The following is an 18,999-nucleotide window of genomic DNA, read 5'->3' on the forward strand; positions in this document are numbered from 1 at the left end:
CTAGCATTCCTCAGAGGCACTCTTTTAACACTTTTTCCACTGAGGGTGAGAAAGCAGCAGCCTTTGCTGGTGCTGACCCAGCACACCTGAAGTGGCAGCAGAAATCAGAAACACAAGAGAGCAGTCCCAGTCAGGGGTGGCTGACAACACTGCACAGACCTTTCTCTGCTTTGCCACATTTTCCAGGTGATGGCCAGCACCAGTGAGGCAGAAGGGAGCCCTGCCTGCCCCCAAGGGGCATGCACAGGTCTGGTGCTGCACCCACCCACTCAACTCTGAATGTTATGGCCATCACAGCTTGGTGGGCACAAAGGCAGGGAGATGCAGACATGCTTGCTAGCCATCCGTTGGCCACCAGTATGGCACAAGGTGTGCAGGTGGTTTGTCAGCGCACGGCACCTAAGGTGGCCAGGGAAGCCACAAGTGAAAAGGACAGACAGGCAGTGTGGATGTGCTGCCAGGGAAGTGCATCCTCTGGACCCTGCTCTCTGCTGGGACTTTTGCTCTGCTCACAGGGAAACCCACTCCAGCAGAGTCCTTGTGCTGTGGTCTGTCTCCTGCTTTTTGCTTGCCTTGTGGCACTTCACCAAATCAGAAGAGCCATGATCCCAAAGCCAAGGGCTCAGGCACCTCTGCTTGAGGGCAGAGCCAAAATGCAGGAGTGCTGCAATCCTTTGGCAGAGCTGTAACTCCAGAAAGGCAACCCCGCATGGATCTTTTGTGGGAAATCTGCTTAAACAGAAAGAGAAGGGAAGTGGGAAGACCTGTAAGGACGGGAGTGCTTGCTTTTCAGAGGTACAGATGCAGTTATTACAGAAACACAGTTCTGTAAAGGTGATGGTGTAGGAAGAAGTAAAATTTGGCTCTAAACTGTGCTGACGCTTCTATAATCTGCATGTCCTCTCAGAGAGAGGGAGATTGTAGGTTACTCTGTACTATTATATGCCACTTGTAATGAAATCTTCTCTGTTGTAATTATGCTAAGATTGACACTCTCTCTAAATATGGGAATGCTTTAGAACAGTTAGTTTTCCCTTCTGTTTCAGCAAATGAGAAATGATATTACTGTACAAAACATAAACCAAACTGAAAAGAAGAGATTATTTCTTTACTGATAAAGGGGAAAGTATAGTAATAAGAGTGAGACAAGTCTTGAATCTAATGCACCAGACACAATTACTAGGATTGTCTCTCTCCTGCTTTCTCTCCCAGGCTCCAGGAGAAAGAAGAATCAATTAGCTCTCTGCAGACTATGACCTTGAAGGATACAGCTTTAAGGGGAATATGCTGAGTAAGACAGACAAGAGAGGAGAAGAAGAGAAAAGGATTTGGAAACTCATTGAAGGGCTTGGTTCAGAAACAATGCATCAACCACAGAATATGAGATAGGTCAATTCATTTTTATTTCTGCACTGGAAAAAAAAAAATATCAGCACAGAAGGGGCTTTCTGGGAACAAGTTACCTCACTCTGCCTGAAATTAAAAAAAGGACACTGAGAGGCAAAAGAAGGGACAATCCAGTTTGCAGATTCTACTTTCCAAGCTATGTGAGAATTTTATAACTGTCAAAGGCATTCATAAAAAAAAAATAAAATCGCTGATGCAATCTGTCATCCTCTCCAACAAATCTTGCTCTACATAAAACAATGATGTGTTTGAAATGCAGCTGTTCCAAAAACCCCAAGACAGTGCTTTTAGAGCTGTCCAAAAAGTTCTTTTCATGCCTGCTTGAATTTTTAGGCAGATTTTTTGCTACTTTTTGTACTTTTCCAGCTATATTTTCTGATTTTTCTTTGCAGGGAACTCCAGCCCCTTACCATAGTCAGAATTATGTGTCACAGTCAGAATACTGTCTACACAACTTTCTCCCTCAGAGCAACCCAAACCTGACCTACTGCCAGTTCTTCCTCTCCTTTCAGTCTGTATCTGGAAGTCTACGATGACTTAAAGCACATTTATCTTCAGAAAATTAAGGCAACAGTAAAAAAAACCCAACAACTAAACACAATCGCCTAATTTCTGGACAACCATTTATTTCCCAGATGTGAGCAGATCTGAATGCACATAATGGCTTTTTGTCAGTGACTGCTCCAAAGATTCTTTTTTCCCCCTCTTTCATTTACTTCATAGATGAAGTTAGCATGTCATTGATAAAGGTTTGCTTCACATGTGGAAATTCAAGAGAATGAGTGGTGTTGTCCTGGAATAACTATCTTTTGGTTACTTCTCCATCTCACATGAAAGAGGCCATTTTGACTGGATGGTGGTCCCTGGTCACTTTATAAAGTAAAGAGTGCTGTTATATTTTTAATAACACAATATATTTACACTATAAAAATATTTTCTGCATCAGCAATAATAAAAAAAATCACTTAATATGGTTCTATATAACTTCAAAGGTGGTTAAGTGACCCAATAATTCAAGTAATGTCTTACCTACCACAGACAAAGCCCCCTGTCATTTAACTGTGCAGCAGTATCTCTCTATTAGTCGCTTTCCATCAGACAAATTACTTCTAATCCAAAGACTGGTTGTCACCCATTATCTAAGCCAAAGGCAGCAAGGTTTTCATAGGAATGCTTATGATTTTCTTTCAGTGATTCTGGAATTGCTGTTCAGGACTGAGTCTCAGCTGAAAGGATTGCCACTGAAATCACTGCAGTTATGCTCATTTTCACGGCAAGGTGGCCGGCCCAAAATGTAAACCTAATCCAATTCCCACATATCTATACTGAGTCCAGTCCTGGTGGAGCTAAACTTAGTAGCAAACTTCTGGTCATTTCAGGGCTCCAGGGTGACATCCAGTATGTGCCACCTACAAGGTGACCATCCTGTGGCATTACAGTGAAGGCATGAGGGAGAATAAATGAGATGGGGTCCTGCAAAGCAATTTGCAAGGAACACTGTTCCTCATTCTGGTCACTGCAGATTTCCAAAAGAAACCTCAGCCCTGTGCTCTTGACACAACGGCATGCTCCCTTCTCTTGTACTAGAGTTACACAGCTCAGGAATTGCTGGCTTGATCTGTGCCAGATTTGATGGGTTAAAATGATGAATGTCAAAGAAATTACACTTCAGCAATGCAGTATTTTGATGCTTTATGATCACTAGTGAGAAAATAATACAGGTACCTTGGGTATTTTTTGCTTTAAGGATGAGCAAAGACTAACTTGGGAACTGATCCCTCCTGCACTTGCAAAAATGCTTTCCTGAAATGCCCCACAAAAGTCTATGCGGCAATGTCTGAGAAACAGGTTCAGCAAGAATCAGCTCCTAGAGCAGGGAAAAGATGCAGAGAAATGTGTGCTATGCTCTTAAGAGAAAGGGAAAGATCATAAGCTAGCTGATAAATTAATAATTCCCAGTCTCTAACTGCTTCAAATACACTGTCGCTTTCTCCCCACTGTTCTTCCTGAGTGTTTCAGGAGGATGATAGGGTTGTTTGCCAGCAACAGACTTCAGTAAGGAGGTTGCAGAAGTGCTCTGCAGGCAAGGCAAAGAAAATGAACACGGAAGATCCAGCACAGGACACAAATCAAATTTATAAGAAAAATATGCTGACAGACCATGTGGAATAGCTATCAGATAAACCCTTGAAGTAAATAACATAGTTCCCTACAAGTGGATGCAGAGAAAAGGTTGGTGCTGGCACTTTACAAAGGTCCCAAATGAAAAGCCCTCTTGCTTGCTGTACATACCTTAGTTCTAAGTTCAGAGGCCCCTAGGTGCTCTCCTCAGAAGGTAACCCATGCTATAGCCATCTTAGCACATTTAAGCTTTGCATGCCAATCACATCTTCCTTGAGGACAGCTGCAGAACAGTTAAGTGGCTTTTTTTTTTTTTTTCTTTTGTGGAAGGGGAAAACAAAGAAACACATAGCTTCTACTTACAAAGTTTTGGAGCAGTTTGGAGATTGGTTTCTGTTGCTTGCGCCTGAGACGCTGTGGTAGGCTCCAGGGCAGGTGGTGACAGCGAAGGTGCGGCAGAGGACAAGAACCCAACATCTAGGATGCGGTTATACAGAGAAGGCTGGAGGAACGGTTTGGAGGGCAGGAGCGAGCTGTCACTTTGCACTGTCACTTCAGCCTTGCTCTTGGGGCTAGGTACAGGGAAGGCTGAGGCATACACCTCCGAAGGCACCCAGGCAGACAGAGCTGTAGGATCCACAGCGCTCTTTTGGTCTTGTCCTATCCTCCCAGGGTCAAGGTGGGTGGGAGAGTCATACTCAAAAATCTTGTCCACAAAGACCCACTTGAGGCCAGCAATGCAGAGGCAAAGGCTGAGCAGGCAAGCCAGGATAGGGGCGATGCAGATCTTTTCAGAGTTGAGGCAGCCCTTCAGTCGCTCTGCCTCCAGGCACACACAGCAGGTTGCGGCAAGGCCTGCTATCCCCTTGACCCTCCTGTCCTCTCTTTGGGTGCCCGGCATGTTCTCCTCAGCCGGGAGCCCTTCAAGGGATGTATCAGGGCTCAGCTGAGCTGAGGGGCTGGGGAAAGTGTCAGCAGCTACTTCAGACATGTTTAAGCATCAGCTCTCAAACAGCTCACCTCCAAAAGGCCTTAACTCTATCACAGTCCATTACTGTGAGACACAGACAAAAAGAGATGGTAGTAATAGTCACAGTGCTCTGCAAAAATCACAGAGTGGGAGTCAACAAAAGGTCCAAGCTCAGCAACATCATCCAAACGGGGAGAGGAGTAACACACAGGAAAAATTAGACACCCCCCCCTGCCCCCCCTGCCCCAGAGCCCTCTGTCACTCTCTCTGCCTCTCTGAAGCAAGAGTAGCCTTGCAATTACTCAGCTTCTGTTTGCCAGCCACTTATATTCCTTAAACGCCTCTCAAGCAATTCCAGCTCTTCTGTGGGAGGGAAGAAACATCCCCCCAAAAGCAAGCACAACAAAACAAAACAGGGGAAGGAGGGTGATGAGAGAAAGAAAACCACAAACACCAAACAAATTGACCAGATTAAGTGAACCAGTAGCCCAGAGCGAAAGGCAAGACTCTCACCTTGAGCATCTGAGGCTGGTATCTGCTTAGACGAGGAAAACAATTGTCATGCGGTAGAAGGAGCAAAAGCAAAATCTGTAACAACAGCGGCAGCGGTAGAAGTGACAGTAGCAGCAGCATCCTGTCGTGTTACAGCGGCGGCTGAAAGAGGCTGAATCATTACAGAGCAGCAGGTGCTCGCTGTCTGAGCATCACTGCAAACAATATCATTACACAGAGGTTTGAAAGGAACAGCGATGCCAAGACGGTGGTAACTCCCTTTCTCTCCCCTCCCTCTTTGTCCTTCTTGAGCGCTCATTCACTTTCCTCCTTCCCCCCCACCCCCCCAGCCCACCCCCCCCACCCCCCCGCCCCGCTCCCCCAGCCCCCTCGCAGCCTGTTTCCCTGTTGTACAGACTCGATCCTTCCTCCCCTACCCCACCCCCCGCCCTCTGCAGGGCTGGTCTGAGGGAAATCAGTACACCCAGCAACGCAGGACTGTCAGTGACTTCCTATTTTATCCAATTAGGAGGAATAAAGGCCATCAAATCAAAGGGAGGGAGCAGGCAGGAGTTGCGCGTCCGCCCGCTCCCTCTCTCCAGCCCGAGCGCGGCCGGAGGCGGCGGCCATCGATGGCACGGTCCTGCGGCGGGGACCGGGTGTCGGTGGGAGCTCTTTGGGCTGGCCTGGGCTCGCTCAGTCTGATACCCGATCTCTCCCGGGGGAAGACTGCTTTCCAGCAGCAGTTTCTCCCTGCCTGACACCTAGAGACAGATTTTCTTTCCAAGCCCCTGAGTAAGTTTTGTTTGCTAGGAATAGTGCTAACATGCATCTTGGGTCTAGCAAAGGAAGAAAAAACCCCAAAACCCAACAAAACCCAAACCAAAAAACATTCCCACCTCTGGCAAATTTGCATTCAAGTCATTGCAAAGAGGTTTGCATATTTTTTTTTTTTCATTTTCTACTTTCTAACCTCCTTTCCAAAACCCTCCAAAACAAAAAAAAGCAGGGCTTCACGCTAAAGCCAGCTCCTGAACATACTTTTTAAGAGCTTGTATGCTGCTAGCATATATCCTTACTCCCCTTCAGACTTAAAATTCTTTGATATTATATATATTATTTTATTTAATTATTAACAAGACTTCCACTTTGTTCTTAAATTTGCCTGTCATTCCTCACCTCCACCAATACCTAGCATTAACTCCCATTTCCTCCAGTGCACTGTAATTCAGGGATAAATCAACAATCCAGTTAACATAATGAAAGTAGGATTAGAACCAGCTCTATTGCCAGTCTCTTTTGCCTCCCACAGAAAAGTAGGCCTATGTAACAAAAACAGACATATATATAAAAGGAGAGGGTCTTTTAGCACAATTTCCAGTTCCTTGGACTTTGTGACAAGATTTGCATTCAAAATTTGGCAGCATGAATGTCCCTTTCTCCTTAGTATAAATGGCTGCAGGATGCATAGGGAAACAAAGAATCAAGTGCTGCAAGATGCTCTGAAATAATTTTTGCTGGTACTGTCATTAGGTGTCTGAAAGGTAATTTACTTTGTAGTTATATACTTTCAGTAGAGACGAAAAAGATGTCTGTTTCTGCCCATCTCCTCCCCCTTCCTCCAGCTCCCCCACCCTGCCCCGACTTCCACAGAAACTTTGGTAACATTCACATAAAAAAGGTTTATCAAAATCTCAGTGAATTCCATAATGTTTTCACAGACTCTCATGTCAAGGGCTAACTGATGTTTGTCTGATCACAAAGCTTCCTGTGAGGCTGTAGTAGTAGCCAACAGAAGTAATCACAATGCTACTACATTCAAGTGTGCGGAGAATTAACCTTAAAGCACAACCAGCAATCACACTCCCTGGAAGAATGTAAAAAGATAAATCATCATACAATCTAATCTACATTACCACTGAAGTGTCTGGTCCTCAGGTTAATGATGTGATCAGTAACCTCAGACAGAACGAACAGCTTGCATTGCATATTTACATACATGGCTCCTCTTATTACAAAGCAGTTGTGCTCCTGAGCTGGTAATATTCTGCATGAGTGCAGCCTCTTTCAGGTATCTCAAACCCTACTTCAAACAGCAGTAGCAACACAGCCAGATTGCCATGACAGCTGTGGTGGTCTGTGGGTAAAAATAAGCAAGGATTCTAGGGAAAGGATGTATAATTTATTAGATTAACTGATAAATCTGGGAAACCCAGACATAGTTTAGCACACAGAAGTTGCCTCTCAGGTGTGAAGCTGAATCATCGCTCTTCAAAGCAGAGTGCAAGTTGAGAACCAGCTGGGAATATTTTCATTGCACAGATGAGATACTGCAGCATCTGAGTGCTTGGCACAAATTTTTAAGTGTCTTGCCTTGCCTTCTTTATCCATGTCTAATTTTTCAACCTTTCTATTTCCAGTAAGACAATTTTCCCTGCTGAAGCTGCTCTGAGTTTGTGTTTAATCCACCGACCTGTCCACATCTTCTCTGCAATGGCTTTCCAGGCAAACTACCTGTGTTCAATATTGCCCTGTAATCTTCACTAATCTCCAGCCTATCCACAGTAACTGTTCTTTAAATTATGTTTCTGCTTTGCTCACATCTTTCTGGTGCTGAGGTGAACAGAAATGCACCTTCCTTACAAGGGTTGCCATGAAGTTAGAGCAATTATGCGCAATGCTACATAGCTGGACCGAGGAATGAGTTACTGCCCGTTCAGACCATCTCTGCATGCGCAGTGCCCCGTGAAACCTCAGAGCCTCTTGTCCCAGGAGCTTGGTGGGGACGCTTGCAGGCGCTTCCCTGCATGTGGAGGCATCATCCCCCTTCTGACCCTGCTGCCGGAGGGGCGGTGAGCTTGCAGGGACTGGGGAAGCACTCTGCCAAAGGGGTCTTGCTTGCTTCCCCCTCCACGAGCCCTCCTGGCTAAAAGGAGCTAGGATAGCTTCTGCTACCTCCCTTGTTTTTCACGCTCTCCTCCACTGGCAAGGGCCCAGCCTGCCTGCACCATCTCCTCCCGACTGGCAGCCACCTCCAGCCCCTCCCGCCGCCTCCGCGGCCGCAGCATCTCTGTGGGACCTGGCTCCCTTCCAGGCTGCAGTACCCTCCTCTGCTGCGTGTCCCTTCCCCCGCGGCACCTCCAGACCTGGCGCCCAGTCTGCCTGCTTCAGCACTACTCACATCTCCTCCTCCTCACGTCCCCCTCCCCACGGAAGCCTGCACAGCTGCTTCACGCTCCCACCCCAGCTGGAGCTGCAGGGTGCTGGGGCTTGCGGCGAGAGGAGCAGGGCGGCACCCTGCCCTCGGAGGTGCCTGGCGGCTGCCCTTACTGCCCGGCCAGCAAGGGAGGAAGGCAGCGCTGGCGGCCAGGCTGCTTCCCTGCCCCCGCCGCACACGCGGCCCACGCCAGGGCCGGGATGCTGCCTGCCCGTGATGCTGCAGCCCCACACCGCAAAGGGCTGGCTCCTCTAGGGACCTTTCAGGCAAAATTGCAACCCCATGCTCTTCACTGTGGCCGGGTTGGTAAGGGAGCGTACTGCCTTCCATGCCAGCTCTTGTGGCTGCTGTAAAGGCTCATGGTCTCTTGCTTTGGGTCTGAAGACATGATTGTAAACTGAAGGTACAATTCACTGGTTTTGTGGGTCCTTTCTGCTACCCTCCCCCAAAGCAATGCAGAAATACCTTCCTGCAGCTGTGCTTTTGAACCACTTGCCTTTCTGTAGTGACATGCTAGCACTGGCATGCTGTGCTTAAACATGGGTTCTGGCCCAGGCTGGAGGAGATGAGTGCCTTGGAAAAGAGCCAGCAACTGGTTAATAGAAAGGGAGACCTTGGAAGAAAACAAGAGGAAACATGACCTTGGAGGTAACACAGTTTTACTAGGGTAGCCCATTGGTAGGCAATATAGAAGGATAAGGAAGAAAATTACTTGCCTGTTTGTAATTAGGTTAAGTCTTTGTGCCAAGATTTGTTTCTGATTATTATGTGGTTTGGGTCTCTTTGGCTTAGAGGAAAAAAGTAGTTTGATTCTACAGTAATGAAGCTAATCTGTGACTGAGATTTGGACTTTTGCCATAAGTGACAGGTTGAAACTCAGAGGCTCACAAAACTGTAATTTTATTTTGTGGAGTGTTTTTGCAAAGAATCAAGTGTTATTTTGCTAAGTTCCACTCCCAAAAGACTCAAGGAGAGACACAAATTCAAAGTCAGCATGAACCTCCAGCCTGTGATGAGGATGAATAAGCTTTATCTGTTCCACCATTTTTACAGATGCTAAAATGAAGTTTATTTTATATTACCAAACTGCAAAGGACTGCTCTCTCTGGTCAGCCATGAAGATGTAAATGAAGCTTAAATAGATGTGTGATCTCTACTGACAACATCCTGCAAATTAGAGCAGCAACTACCATTTAACTCAGCTGACCCTTCAGTCATGCCATAACCAGACCCAAATCTGCTGAAGGTTTTGGAAATCAGGCTTGGTGAGTCATTCTCATGGAAGCCGTTGGATTTCAAACATCCATCTGCTTTAAATACAGTCCCAGTAGTCCGCAAAAAGGTTCTCTAAGAATTGCCTACTTTCTTGTAGCTACTGGGACATTAGGAAAGCAAAGTATGTCTTCACAAGTGGTTATTCATGGCTGTCCTGGATCACAGCTTAAGAAGAATGCTCAGAGGACCAGACATCAGTGCAGGCCAAGTGATCTCCCCCTAGACCACTGCTTTTCTTGAAGAATATAGAAATTCTTCAGAAAGAAGCACACAGCAATATGGGGCATCAGCTGCTCCATGATGTGTTTGATTGCACTCCCTTTTTTTCCATGCACTGAGAAATTAAAAGCATTGAAACCAAGAACCTTAAAAGAAAAAAAAGTGCATGTTCATTAACAAGAGATTGATGAGGAAGGTAAAAGGATCTCTTTTTATTGATTGCAGGCACTTTCTTCAAATTAAATAAGCGCACTATTTAAAGATGGGGGCTGAGGGCGATCCAAAGCAAGTGAGCAATCCCAATAAGCGACATCACTGCCAGCAGTCATGGTGTGGGAAAAGTGGGCTATCACACATAGTGCAAACGATTCATTTATTCCTCCTTTTACTGTTTCATCAACCTCCCCTCCTTAATCCGTTTGGATTGATGCCAGCACTCTGTCCCCTTGAGTCCTTCCAAAAGCCTTCACTAAAACCATCATCTCTCAGCTCAAATGGCACAAGGAGAAAAATTCATTTTGCTTCTATACTGGTTCTGTCACTGCAACTGCAAATGTTAAAATGGGACAGGATGTCACATACACACACACATATCCCTTTTTTTACCTGATGGAAAGCAAACAGGATATGTGTGTTAGTGCTGTTTGTATGTCTCTGACCATTCCCACCACTTTTTCCCCATTTATATTTTTTAAACCCTCTGGTCACTTGCAGCCATGTGTGACTGAGGAGAAGGAACATCAAGACAGTAAGAAAGTGCAGGAAAATATGGCCAGTAAAAATACAAACCCTTAAGCACATATTCAGCCTTGGGCACAAGGATAAATACATCAATGTCAGTAGAATTATTGGTGTGATTAATTCATTTGGTGTAAGAGGGCTGCTGTGGGAAGACTCCCTGCCCTCAGTCAATACAGGAGAAGGGACATGAGGAGGCTGTATCCAAACCATTCCTGTACCCTCAAGCCAAGAAAATTATACTGGAATTATTGCACTGCCCATGCAGGTGTGTCAGAAGCCAGATCCTCACACTAGTACATTTCTTGCAAAATGTCTGGAGTGCAGAATACAAACTTGAGTGCTTGTGAAAATATTTGGGAGAGCTGAAGTTGCCTCTGTGGCAGCGTTTTCTGTATTGACATCACACATGCACATTTACTTACACCAGGAACATGCTTTCTGTAAGTCCAATAGTTGTGGCTTGCAGAAACAGTGATTTAAAAAAATAACACAACTACAATAGCCGTTTCAAGTGATGTTTATACTTTAAATAGCTACAGTCAGTAATTGAAACTGAAAACTGCCATAAAAGAGGCTGTTGTTTCAGGGGAACCAAAAGGTTTTCTGAGTCTTTTCATCTTCAAGTGAAATGTGAGGCACTGAGTTTCTTTCATCCTAATCAAAAGCAGAGCTAGTGGCACTACACGAGACACAGAAATCTAACATCAAACCATGATTGTCAGGGGTTTTCATCAATGGCACTGACTCATTCCCTCAGCCTCCGCTCAGTCACAAAACTGGGATGAGCCCTGCCACTGTTCAGGCTAATGACAATTAGCTCTGATGTGGTAAAGGAGCGTTTAAGAGATGCAAAGACATGTAATGTGCCCAGCTAGGCAATCCTGCCTGAGGGCAGAAGCAACAGAAGAAAGACCATGTGAAGTTTTCTGGGTTTTGTTTTTTTGTTTTCTTGTAGGTTTTTTTTCAGATCTGGCACCATCTTCACCCCATCACTGGAGTCTGCAGGAGACCTGCTGGGTAATTGCGATTATTTGTTTTCACAGTGAAGCAGTGAGCTGGGGCAGAATTGTAGTCAGAGGGCCCAGGCTTGCTCATTAACTCCCACCCACTTTAGTGCTCAAATGCATCTGTGCATCTGCATCTGAGCAGCTTTATTTAGATGGAGGAAATTCCTCAGGCTGTTGATGGGACAGTGGCAACACTGCTACTTTGCACATGGCTAAGCAGGATTTTGTGCCGGCCAGCCTTCATATCCACAGTACTGCTGCTGCTGGAGGAGTCACTGGACACTGATAACTTGAGTAAAGGCCCCAAAAGCCCTGAATCAAGGAATTATCCCTCCTGCTTTGACCCCTGGTTAACAAAGTACTTAAATGTGCATGGAGTTAAAGAAGTGGTGAAATGTCTTCCTGATTAGAGATGGGCTACATCATATATCTAAGTGCCTTTTTGAATCAGAGCCTAATTCAGGAACTGAAAAGGTATTTTGGAGTCTAGTGCTGTGGTTTCATGATAAGCAGTTTGGCTGCAATATCATCCTTTTCCCTGTCCTCCCCTTCTTTTTGCTCCCGCTGTTCTGTCACCTGCGCTAATTCAGTAATGTTGTTCATGTGGCCAGGCTCTCAACTGGATCAGAGAACTGATTTCTGACTTGAAAAGGATTTATTTTAAGATTCTTTTTTAATGGGTAAGCCTATCAGCTAATTCCTAGTCTGGGCCCATAAACGTATTTAAGCTGGAAAAATGGGGACAGGGCCATGTTCCAGAGGAAAAAAATCCTTGACCTTGTCCTCCCACCAGAGACTTTGTGCAGTGAAACCATGACCCAAGGCCCTTCCTGAAGATGATCCCAACAACATACCTGTTATTCAGAAAAATCTTGACACTACTTACTATACTTTTCATTTTTTGTGAAGACAGAACTATTTTTGTACCTGCACATATTCCCAGCTGCTGTTGTTTAAAACTTAATGCGTCAAACTTTACTTCACTTTGAAGTGTTGAATGCAAAATCTCAACTACACATGGACTTTTTCATAAAGTAACTCCCTAGCATATGTATATTCAATAGGGTTTTTTATTAGAAAAAAAAGGAAGAAGTCAAAGACATAGAGACAGCCTACCGCATGGAAGAATTTCTGTATCATTAAATAAATGGGTATTAATGGTAGGACATTGACATATTACTGGCTTAGATTTGTAAAGTACATCTTACAGTAGTTACACATTCAGAATCTGCAAGCTTCAGAATTTTGCTCACAGAAAATGATTTCAGCACAAGAGCTGGTTTGCTTAGCAGCTTTCTGCAAATACCCCTAAATAATGAATTTAATCTACCTTATCCTAAATCAAGATATTAATTCAATTACATTGGTTTGTTCAGCTCTAGTCATGTCTACATGCAGCCTGATTATGCTCAGGTTAGTAGAATTGATATGTTTCCTGTTTAAAGTAGATAAGCAACACAGTATTATAAGTGCAAAAATTCCAACAATAACAAAAGCGACAGCTCTTATCATGCCTCAGAATCCTAGCATCATCAAGGACATTTAATATTTAATATTCTTTCTTAGTGCATTCAGAAAGCCATAGAAGGCATGAATCACTCCTTTGGCATAGCTTGAAAACTTTGTCAATTTCCAGAAAATAATTAAGAATTCAAATTAGTATGACAAAGGAGATTTTATGTCTAGTCATGAGTTTTCAGTAGTCTAATCAAATACAGGTTTTATTACATACCTATGTTTTGAATGCAAACCCAAGCCTGTGTTTTAAGACGTCTTGCATATCTTCCTCACCCCTGCTCCCAAGCTCTTTGTGCTATGTAATGTCTGGCACAAAAGCAAAACTTGCACCTTTTAGAAACCAAAATGTGAATTGAAATAAGGTAGGTAACTCTTCTCATATGTAGAAATTTAGAGTTCCTGCATCAGTTTGGTCTTATGAAAAGCAAGAGTGGAAAACAGCAGAGAGGAAACTCTGAAACCTTAAAGAAATCTGCACTCTCATTTCATTGATTCCATTCAAAGCTACAGGCCAGACCCTGTGCTGCTCTAGACACCAAGCAGACCCTTACATGAGGGTAAAATGGGTTGTTTATAACTTGTGTTTAACACACAGGTATGCGCAGTGCAGGGCAATGTGGCTCGTTGCTGCTGGATTGTGCAAAAGCAATAGTGTCACATTGGAAACACCCACTTTTACAAGACACCGGGCAACTAGAAATGGAGCACAGTAGGCAGTGGCAGAGCAAAAAACAGGTCCTTAAAGCTTGCAGTAGGTCAGAAGAAGGTGGTAAATGGCGCCTTTGCTACAATACCCAGATAAGTCTGATCCCCACTACTGGCAACAGCAGTATGTGATAGTGTTTATGCACTCATACATACATATGTATCTGAATGAATTTACAGCGATCATAATTTCATTTGATGGATGCATTATTCTTGCAGTGTTTCCTGCATTCAAACTGTAGGTCATGTCCATCAGAAGTGCCTTATGGCTGCCTGCGTTTCACCCCAGAATCTATGGAGTGGTAATAGGACTACAAAAAGAGGGCGGAGGGGCAGACTGTCTTTTTCCTTCTTGTTGAGTGTACCTAAGGTTTAAATGCATTTACTGTGTAAGAGTGTTTGATAGGGTGGGCCAGATATGCAGGGCTGAGGTTGCCCTGTATCTTGTGTTTCCAGCCATGCTTATCCAAATTACCACCCAGAGAAAAAGCCAAAATAGAGCTGTCCTCATGTACGTGAATGCGGGTATGTTATGCCTGTGGTGGGAAGGATGGATGTGGTGGTAGGGAAGGGAAATGAGCATCTGAGTCTTCAGGAAGGAGAAAGAGGCACTTAGTGACCTTGGCTTGTACACATATGGATGAGATGAAGTATGTCCCGAAACCCCTTTCTGACCAGGGCCATGGTTTAAAGCCAGACCCTATAAAACTCTTACCATTCCTTCAGACACTGACTGCTGCAAAGAGGGGGCTAAATTTTTTGCCATTGTGGGCAAGATTTCAGCCTGCTCAGCCACAGCAATACACCTGCTTCCACCTGAGAGATGCCTTGCTTTTGCTCAAAAATTCCCTGCATGCTGCTTAACCGCCGCTTAACTCCAATTAAATTAAAAGCTGCCAAAGGGCAGCAAATCCTCTCTGTGTTTCTAATTTCACACTAAACCCTGTGTCCTTCCTTCAGGGTTTTCAATAAAGGAACTGTATTTTAACAACTTTGCACATGTTAGAGGAGAAAACAAGGATGTGACCAAAATAGATCTGATTCTAAATGCACATGCTCCACAGGACAAAGCATAGGCTCCATATCCCATATCCCAGCAGTAACTATTACGATTAGACATGGGCTAATAAGAAGTGCTAGTATTATCCCAACAGTGACCATTAGGATTATACATGGGCTAATTAAAAACCTATGCAGCTGGGGTCTAGTCAGCATTAATAATTAGTTGTAGCTGTTTTCATCACCTTCCACCTTCCACCTCTGTCTCCTTTCTTCCTCTTGAAAAAAAAAATATCTCTGTGCATATATGTAATAATTACAGGAAACACAGTGCATTATTAATGTGATTGCAGCAGACAGAAAGTTCAGGTTTACTGCTTACCAGTGTAAAGGTAAGTTGTAGCTACTGGCAAAGTCAGCTCACTGTTGCCTTAGCTAACGAGAGAGTTTCCAAGAGTGCCAACTAAAGTGGTTAAATAATACCAGCTGTTTGGAAAAGCACAGAAGCTCTGAGGAATTTTGGGTCTGAATCTAACACTGAGACAGGGAACTGTGGACAACCTGTAGGAATTATTCCAGAAATAATTAACTTGCGACAATAAGGTTGTGTATTTTCTTTGATCCATGAATGTGATTATGTTCAAATGCAATTACACAACTCAGAAGTCTCCAGAGGATGGGCAGAAAGGAAACAGGTACAGATAGCAGCATGAGACAAAGCACTCCAAATAAAGATCTTTACCAAGCCCTTTTCCCACCAAAACAACATAACGTTCACAGTGAGCTGGAAAAAAATCCCCACATGTCCTGTGATTTCAAGGAATATCAGACAAGCCAGGCCAGAAGTGCCCACTTCCTGGCACACCAAACAATGATCTACCGTTACAGACAGGTATCTGTCAAGCTGGTATCTGCACAGACATGCCGAAGAAATGTCTTTCAGATTTCATTTTCCATTTATCCTGTCAACATATTATACTGCATAGGGATACAGATACATAGCCAGAATCCTGAAATGAAGGCTTAAAACAGCAGCAAAATATGGTGTGACTTGAACAAGTAATAAAGTTACGGATTAGACACAGGGATTAAAGTCACAGAAATTAATTCAGACCTGCTCCCCCAGCAGGATGCCGTTGAGCAGTCTCAACCCAAGTCACATTTTCTTTTTTCCATCCTCAAGGGGATCTTTTTTTTTGTACATAGTTTGTAAGTCCTTGATACAGTGTCTGAAATGTAAAAATTGTAAAAAACAGCAAGGAGCTGTCCTAAAGCTGAAGAGTCAGAAGCTTCTCCCACACACCATTGATGTGTCTTATGGATTTCAAGGATCTGCCAAAGAAACCCAAGTACACTTTCTTCCTAACAGGCCAGAGGGCAGGACCTTGGTCTGCAGCCAGAACCAAAAGGCTAGCATAAAATTCAGTGCTCTTTGTTAAAGCTTTGTGGTCCCAGATCACTTGTGCGTTACTGAGTAAGAGCTGCAAAAGGTTATGGCCCCTCACTTCACCCTGCTCACTGTGAGCCATCCGCAGTATCTTCTTGCCGACAAGGAGCTGCTGTTTCTTCTTCCCACCAGCTGGGCATGATGGGGATTAAGGTAAAAACCACTGAGGTCCTGCCTTTGAAGATGACTTTCTCTGGTTTGAGTGGCAACAGTTAACTATAACCTTTTCCACTACTCATGGTCATTGACTATTTCCCTACTGCAGATAGGCTTTTTAATACCGCTGTGGGGAACTGCACTCAGATGACACAGAGAAATCCTTTGGTAATTATTTGGGCTAATCCTATTAGGAAAGAAAGGCTTTCAATTGCTAAAGCAACAACAACAAAAAAAAAAACCTTTCAGAGAAAGAATCCACCACTTCAAATTAAATCAACGCCCCCTTCCAGCCCCAGATGACCTGATTATTATTGCACATAAGAAAAGCTGTGTTAACTGAAATAAAAAAACTCTAACATTTTAAGAAGATTTATTTAAAAATTTTAAAAAACATATTCGAAATGCCACAAATGCAAAAGACACTACTCTGCTTTCTTGCACATATTTTATTTGCACTTTGCTAGCCCACAGTTCTACTTGTATATTTTTGAAGTAAGAGACAGATTTTTATAGAATGTGTATAGTTTTATAAATATTTTGCCTATGTTCCAAATTTAAGCTACAAGAGAGGATATAATTTATGTTCCCCAAATTTGCTGTTATTTTAATGCTGTGTTAACATGACAGTGATAGCGTTACCTCTTTCATGTGCTTATCAAAAACTCAGAGTGTTTAAAATGACAGTAACTTGATTTATTGAGCAACAAGAGGAATTATTTCTCTATGGCCACCAGGCAAACAAGTAATCTTAGTAAGGCATGTGCAGCCACTGCATTTCCTTTATAAGAGAAAAAAGGGGGGAAAAGCCTGTTAAAGAGAAATGTGCCCAGGCACCTAAAATGGACATAACTTGGTATATAGGCACACCCAACCATGTCGCCTTAGGCATGTCTGTTCCCCTCTCACATCTGCATCTGCTCAGGACTCAAGGTTCTCCTCCATTCCTTACCCTAGAGAGTGCTGCGTGAACCAGAACTGCTCTTCAGATCCTTTTACCACGGTTGACTTCACCCAAGATGTTAATAGCAGTTTTGGGGTTCATTTTAAATTGACCTGACATGCCTACACCTTTTCTTCCCCTTGGGAGTTTTCCTTCTCTCCCAAGAGCACATTTTCAACACTGGCACTGCAGGCTGTTTTAGGGAGAACTTCCAGGTTCCTCTTGCTGAAGTAGGTCTCCAGCTTTGCAGAAGTTGATGAAACATTTTCTACTCTAGACAGAAGAATGTCACCGAAGCTTTTTTCTGACTTTTTGGACAGAGGGAAGACATGGTGAACAATAGTGCTTCACAGGCAAATAGTAGGTGCATTTATTCAATGGTGGTTTAATGCTTCCCCTCTCCTTTGTGGGTTTTTTTTGTCTTTGGTTTTGTTTTTTTTTTTTGTGTGTGTGTGTGGCTGTTTGTTGGAGGGTTTTTTGGCCTCCTTATACATCTGAGGAAGTTTTGAGGGTCTAGGAGATGGGCAGAACTGGAAATAACTTCCCGTGCTCCATCTTAGTAATCTCTAGCACTCTGGTTGTCTGCCTGTCTCCCCACTCAGCAAATGAGTATGGAACAACCTTTGGTAGTCGTTTGAACTAAGCCTTATAGGAAATATTTTTAGGTTTGAGGCATCTGAAGTCTTTCTGGGCATTCACTGGGGTGCCTGCACATGCAGTTCAGGGTTCATAGGTTGTTCTCTCAGGAACGAAGTGTTGGTCTGGGATTCCCAGCCTGCAACCCACTTTCATACTAGTCCTAAGGGATGTGCTCTGGGTTGCTTAGGAAATATTTCCTTTGATCAGCATCTTGCTAATGCCCAGTTGCTGGACTGTTTGTCTTTCTTGAGCATTCAAGAATGTGATTGTCATACCTGTGATACATTTCTGCATTTAGAGATGAACAACCTCCCTCAAGTAAATGATTTAGAAAAATGTAAGCAGGATTTGACGTCTATTAGAGACTCTGGGAAACAGAAAGGCAGTATCTGATGCCTGACCAGGAGCACTACATTGTGTTCAGCCTGAGCAGAAGTGGGAAAATACAGGAGAGAGATGCAGATGCTTTGTGAGACCTCCCTCCTTCACTTACTTAGCAAATACAAGTAACTTCAAGACTTCCTTACAGCCTCTCACATGATGAAAACACAACAAAATATTTTCATAAGTGGTGAGAGAATGTGAGAATGTCTATTAAAAACTACAATCACCTGAGAAATACATTGCTGCTGTCAGTAATTCATGCACGAGCTATAAAACTCAAGCAACTAACTTCAAGCCTGTCTTCTTTTGTACAGCTGTCTTTGTAGCTGAGATCAAACACACCGTTTAATGAATCGATCCTTTTTCCCTTCCCCACAAGCATTCCTATTTAAACATCTCCATTTTCTCATAGTAACATTATGCATCGTGTCTGAAATTGACATGATCATGGAAATTCCCAAAGGAACCTGGAGCACGGCTCATGTTGCTCTCACTGCACAGGAAATGCAACCATTCTTACTCATCCTTCCTCTATAATGAAGAGTCAGATTCATTGCCTTGCTGTGCTGAGGAGGAAATTGCTGCATAATCTCCTTTCACAGCTAGACAATCCCCTCTTTCCAAAGCAGGCTAAGCATGCAAGTTCTCCAGACATATTTGATGAATTTCTAATCACAGTGGGTGAAACGACAGGGCAAAGGCGAGTGTCAGTGACAGAGGCCTTGTGCTGGCTCCCTGCTGAAGACATTGTTTTCCTTG

General features: G+C 43.8%; 2 protein-coding genes across 4 annotated transcripts in view; both read right to left on the reverse strand.

Moving 5' to 3' along the window:
* Positions 1–18,999, reverse strand: part of NRG1 (neuregulin 1) — a 306,774-nt gene that overhangs the window by 104,874 nt on the left and 182,901 nt on the right. For 2 of the 3 annotated variants that reach the window (XM_056325699.1, XM_056325701.1), the window contains exon 1: positions 3,892–4,770. The exons of the other annotated variant lie outside the window; for it this stretch is intronic. In XM_056325699.1, the coding sequence (XP_056181674.1) occupies positions 3,892–4,519 (628 nt within the window). In that variant the 5' untranslated portion in view covers positions 4,520–4,770. Of the gene's footprint in view, positions 1–3,891; positions 4,771–18,999 lie in introns of those variants that run through there. 3 annotated transcript variants of the gene reach the window in all.
* LOC130143091 (uncharacterized) lies at positions 4,970–5,298 on the reverse strand. Its single transcript, XM_056325702.1, has one exon. It carries the CDS (start codon positions 5,129–5,131, stop codon positions 4,970–4,972), a length of 162 nt encoding a protein of 53 aa, XP_056181677.1. The 5' UTR covers positions 5,132–5,298.

Source organism: Falco biarmicus, chromosome Z, assembly GCF_023638135.1.
Source record: "Falco biarmicus isolate bFalBia1 chromosome Z, bFalBia1.pri, whole genome shotgun sequence".
Lineage (NCBI taxonomy): Eukaryota > Metazoa > Chordata > Aves > Falconiformes > Falconidae > Falco > Falco biarmicus.

Coding starts and splice junctions, on each gene's coding strand:
- LOC130143091 (XM_056325702.1), bottom strand. CDS start 5,131: ATGCTGCTGCTACTGTCACTTCTACCGCTGCCGCTGTTGTTACAGATT.